Source organism: Elephantulus edwardii, unplaced genomic scaffold (genome assembly GCF_000299155.1).
Source record: "Elephantulus edwardii isolate Elephantulus edwardi_28Jun2011 unplaced genomic scaffold, EleEdw1.0 scaffold00243, whole genome shotgun sequence".
In the NCBI taxonomy this organism is placed as follows: Eukaryota; Metazoa; Chordata; class Mammalia; order Macroscelidea; family Macroscelididae; genus Elephantulus; species Elephantulus edwardii.
In genome coordinates, this window is record NW_006399993.1 from 281,821 (window position 1) to 287,479 (window position 5,659).

The 5,659-nt window shown below is 40.3% G+C and overlaps 1 protein-coding gene across 1 annotated transcript; it reads right to left on the bottom strand.

The window, feature by feature from the left end:
- Nucleotides 1–4,110: 4,110 nt before the first annotated feature.
- TEX38 (testis expressed 38) lies at nt 4,111–5,453 on the bottom strand. The gene is made up of 2 exons (XM_006898970.1): nt 5,417–5,453; nt 4,111–4,712 (listed from the first exon to the last, which is right to left on the bottom strand). Exons 1-2 carry the CDS (start codon nt 5,451–5,453, stop codon nt 4,111–4,113), a joined length of 639 nt encoding a protein of 212 aa, XP_006899032.1.
- Between the last annotated feature and the right edge of the window lie 206 nt (nt 5,454–5,659).

Sequence of the window (5,659 nt, forward strand, 5' to 3'; positions counted from 1 at the left end):
TTCTTCAGACTTAATACAAGTAGGTAAAATACTTTTCCTCCTTCCAAATACTTCTAGGAAGCTAACACTGAAGGTACATTGACTATAAGAAGTAATGCCTGCACGCCTTCTATACCAAGTCTAAATCTGTGTGTTATTCCTACATGGCAGCATTGTCTTAAGGGCAGACAAGAATGTATCTGATATAACAGCTGATTATTATAGAGCAAAACAGAAGGAGTAAAACCTTGCAAAACTTAGTCAGGGAGAAACCAGAAAAGGTTTTATAGCACACACTGCTTTAATAGAGCTTATTTTCATTTTAACTTTTTGTCCAGAGTGCCCTGTCAACCTTGGATACACCCTTAAAAATTTAAGAACTATAGTTTTTGTTTTATTTTCTTTACATTATAATCAGCTTGATATTGGTTAATCATATTTTTTCCCTAGAAATATTAAAAGTAACACAACATGAAATCTTTCCCCATGACATGTCTGCTTACTTCACTATAGCTTATATTTATCAGTATTTTATAAAAACATTTCCCTTTCCCATCTGAGCTAGTTCACTTTTTTGCACAGGTTAAAATGTAATATAAAATGAGCTTGGCACTTTAGGTAACTTGGAAACAACTCTTACTCTTTCTGGCTGCCTTCCATGCCTCTTCTCCCCTTTCCCCCCCTTTTTAATATATGCACCCTTACAGATTTTATAACAACCAAATAAAATTCTAGCAATAAATTGAATTATACTACTATATTTGTATATACTGTACCATAAATAGTAGGCCTGTATCTGGAAAGTATTTTTTTTTAGAACTGATTTATATGAAATATACTTGAGGGTAATGTAGCTTGTCCTTTTTAGTTTCAAATTCTTATTCATAGATATTTTTTGAGGACACCTTAACTCTTTGTTGTATGTATTTTTCTCTTACATCAGATAGCTGCAAGTGGAGATATCTTATTTAAAAGATTCTGAGTTTATCTTAGGTTCTTCCCACCTTGCGCTTACTTAGCTACCATTATCCCTAAGCCAGTGTGTATTAACCATCTTCTCGCCTACGAAGTCTGATTAATATGTAGGTGTGAAGACCCTCTTCTTCTTCCCTGAGATAATATATCTCCCATGAAAAAGTGGAACATCTTGGACTCCTTTTTCCATTTGAACAGGCTAACTGCCTTAAGAGCCCTACAAACCTATTATTCAGTTTCTCATTTGGGGTTTTTGTTGTTTTAGCTTCATCTGCCATATGATTCACCTCTTAGAGAAAACTTGGGTAGTGGTTGTGAGTTTGGCTTGTTCTTACATCTTTTAACACTAGCACTTGCACTGCTTTTTATATAAGTTATCCAAAGTTTGTCTTCACTCTTCTTTTATTTTACCCAGTATTACCTGGTATTGCATAAATTTAAAGAGCCTTCCCATTAAATAAAGAAGGGCAAAGAGGTGCATTGTAGGAGATGCCGTGTAGGAAGAGAACTGAAAGAAGAGAGAACCTGGCTTAGGGATGATGTCAGCAAGGCACCTGGCAAGGAAGAATGAGAACGATAAAATGAAACTGAAGGGTGGACATCCTATACCTTCTGCTGGTTATTTTCACTTCCATTGGAGTTTCAGTGGCTGGACATAATGCCTTGAAACTCCCTGGCTGGTCCTGCTGGTCACAGTTGAAGATTTTGACTACAACAGGCTCGTACTCATAATGGCTTGCTGTTGAGTTGTTTTTTAGTGACAAATTTTGTTTACTGCACACCTCATTGGCTTGCTTACCAACACCAGCTAGAAGTGGCCCCTTCTCTCATATCCAAACCAGAACACATTTGGGTATTCTGAGATTTTATAGAGCGTGTATTGTTTGTATGCGAACAGCCTATTTTGTTGTTTTCTCATATTAAGAAATGTAAATCTACTTTGTTTTAGTGGAGCTATTTTGGTAATGTATAAGCAATTTCAGTTCTGTTTAGGGAGTGCTTTCCCTGGCTTGATTTGATCTTTACTTATTTCATATCAGTAACAGCCTTTTTAATTTATCTAAATAAAGCATTTGCCTTTTTATTCCTCTTACTGTGTCTATGACTAAAATGCAAAAATATTCCCTCTTTTTATGGATTTCTCCCTCCTTTTAAAAGCTGAGATTAACAGATGGTGGGCAAAAAGTAATGTTCAAGAAAAATCTGCCTTCACTCACTCCTTGCCTTTGAGTTGGAACTGACTCATAACTGACTCTTCTTCATCAGATTTTATGAGACTATGAATTGCATAGGAGGAGATTGCCCGTCTTTCTCTCATGGAGTTGCTGGTAGATTTGAACCACCAGATTTGCCACCTTTGAATTAACAATACAACTCCCTGTAGACTATACCACCAGAGGTCAGAATCCGCCTTAAAAATTTCGGGTTTGGCCTAAATAAGCAAAGTCACAAGGGCTCAGAATCAGGCATCTATATACAGGATGATGGGAGATGAAGTGTACGAGAGAAAAGTGAGCCTCTGGCCTTTCTTACATCAGTAATCAGAAGTCCTATTTGGATATATAATATTCTTTGAGATTCAATAAAAGAGCACATTTCTTTCTTTCTAGATAAGGGTTGTACTGGGGCAGTTTGCTACATTCTGAAATCTCTCCCTACCCTAAAAATGTCTAGGTGGCCATCCTCCCACGGGGAAGGATGAGCTCATTTACAAGTATGCTGAGTGGGAAGCATTTGCTCCTTTCCAAAGTGAAAAGGAAAAATATAATCTAAAACCAGAGCTGGACTTTGCTTATTTTTAAAGTGGGAACAAATAACCTGTGGTATGTTTTCTTTTAGGGTCATTTTTAGAAGATGTTATTACTACTCCAATGTAATAATGGATCTTAACTTTAGGAGACTTTGCATACCTTTCTTTGATGTCAGTTTGAGAACTAAGTACTCCTGATTCAGGCCATGGGTTTTTCAGTCACTATGCATCTGAGAGCTGGACAATAACTAAGGATAATTGATGCCTTTGAACTATGGTGTTGGGGAAGAGTGCTAAAGATCCCATGAACTGCCAAAAGAACAGTCCATGGGACTTTGCCTCTAAGACAAGGAACTTGTCTTGAAGAAGGCACAGCCAAAGTGCTCCTTGGAGGCAAAGATGACAGAGCTTCATTTCACATACTGTGAACATGTTCCTAAGAGAGGTTATTACTTGGAGAGAAACATCATGCTTGGAAAGGTGGAGGGGTGGTGATGCTCAGCAAGGTGGTTTTACATAGTGACTGCAACAATGGGCTTGAATGTGTCAGAGATTGTAAAATGGCACGGGATGACTGTTCAGATTGGTTGCACATGGTTCCCTATGAGTTGTACTCGACTCAACAGCACCTAACTACATACATACCTCTGAGAAAAAGAAATGCTATTTAAGGATACATTTCAGTGTATTGTTTTGAGGAATTCACTGACCAGCCTTTTCCCAAGCCAATCTATGGGTACAAGTTAATTACCCCTTACACTACAAACAGGATTTGCCATGTTTTCTATTTCAGATTAGGCATATGTAAATTTGAGTACTTGTTCAAAAACAGATAAGGCTTTTAGCATTCATCTGTTTAACAGTAAAAGGGAAATTATATTCATTTTACAGTGTTCTTGTATTAGAAATAATGTACAACCGCAAAAAAAAAACCACAACCCTATCATAGATATGAACAAGGACTGCCTTTCTTTCAGTAATGCAATGTGGTTCATGGCCACTGTGAATTTCCATAGGTTGTGCAACCTCAGTTCATACTCTTATGACAGCTATGCTTAAAGTCCATGGGAGAGCAGACTTGGGTTGTTTGGGGTGGGGGGGTCAGCTCACATTATTGGTCTTTGATTAAAATGCATGTTGAGCTCATCCATAGAGCTGGCTTCATTCCCACATGTACTGGTAAAACTCTGACCTTCCATTTGATTTGCAAAGTGCCCCTATCAAAGAGAGAAAGGCCTTACTTTCTTATTAGTAAATGAGACACAAGAGAGCCTTGGACTTTTTAACTCTTTCATTGTGACATCCCAATGAGCCCTGATCTTGATGCAGATACCTCCTTCTGGAAGTTAACTCCATTTCCTACTTGGCCCCTGATACTTGAAGTTTCCACTCTTCATTGGAGGAGGTTATAATTCTGAAGCAAAAGGCTTGGTATTGGTGCTGTGGTCACCATTGGCCAGTTTGGGGAGGGAATGGAAGTCCATGTTCCTCTCAGGACAGAAAGGATAGGAGACAGAATGATTCAGCATGGGAGGTAGGTTGCAAAGGGACAGGGCTAAGGGCACCTCGTCAAAGACGGGAACCAACAGTGGGGAGCTGGCCTGAGGCTGCGACACTGGGATGGACAGGGATTCTTGTGGCACCAGCTGCAGAGGAGGTTGCAGGGTCACAGGGGCCTCCATTTTGGGGCTAGTGTCTTGGACAGAATGGTTGCTTCCTTCAGGGACATCCACATCCCACAGAGGATCTGGATTCTGAGCCTCAGTCTTGGTCTTTGTAATAGTGGGTGGAGGGCCCACGTTGATGGCTACATTCATTCCGTACTGCCGTCGTTTGTTAATCCAATACAACAATGGACTGTAGGTGAAAGCAGCAGTCTTCATCACATTCACCCACTTCTGGGCATGCTCTTCTCGTCTCAAGTTCTTCTTCCAGTGCAGGAAGAGAATGCACCCGCCAGTTATCACAGAGCACAGCGCCAAGAATCCAAAGTACAGTGAGACCCACACTAAGAAAGAAAGAAAAAGATAGGCTAATAGCTCTGATTTAGAGCCTGAGCTGCTTTACATTCCTATCATTTACTTAACCCATTCATCAATCATGCCATCCTTTTAACCACTCTATCCATTCTTTCCATCCCCTATCCTAGTCAAAGCTAGATTTCCAGACCTTTATCTTTTTATAGATAAGGAAAGTTAGGTCTACAGGGGACATTTATAGCTGACTCTCCAGCAAATTTCAGAGGAAGTAAATTAAACGGGAGGAGACTGCCTTCCCCTTGAAAGCAGCTGGTGCCTTTGAGTTAGCACCACAACTTACCACAAAGCCAGGAGTGGTTTAGACAGGCAAACTATGGTTTCCAGCCTAGATCCATATAATCTACAAACTATGGTTTCCAACCTAGATCGATCCAATCTATTAGAATGAGAAGACTCACTAAAAGACAGGTCCCATCAGGAAGATAAAGGTTTAGCAGTGTTAACCAAGGCACCAGTCTGCCACCCCACCTCTTTACCCCTCAGCTGTGATAGTTTGGAAGAGGAAAGAAAGAAGACTCTGCCCTCAAGAAATCCTTTGTTTTCATTGAGGAAGCCATAGGTGTTATTATCCATCCATACAGGCAGCCACCACCCCACCCATGCAAAGAGTCTTCCCTAATTGCCCACAAACTCAAGGGCATAAGGCAAATGGCAGGGATTGAAGTGTATTTACCGCCAGGGAGGCTTAGGTTCTCCCTCGGGGAATCCATAAGGGTGAACTTTGATACCCAGCTGAACTCGGTGTGTAGAGAGTTCACCCACCTGCCTTTGTCCAACCAATGAGATCCCACGGAATGTCCAGGTCCTATTATTCCCTAAAGGGAGGATCAGTGGGTTCTAAGCATTGAACATTCTAGAGGCAGTGCTTGTATAGAGTGGTCGTGGGTCAGTAAAAAGACTCAGTAGAGTCTCAAGG

Excerpts from the sequence above, each read along its gene's own strand:
- TEX38 (XM_006898970.1), bottom strand. The coding sequence starts at position 5,453 with ATGGATTCCCCGAGGGAGAACCTAAGCCTCCCTGGCG. Across the intron at positions 4,713-5,416 it reads GAACCTAAGCCTCCCTGGCG|TGTGGGTCTCACTGTACTTT; the intron begins GTAAATACACTT and ends TTTCTTTCTTAG.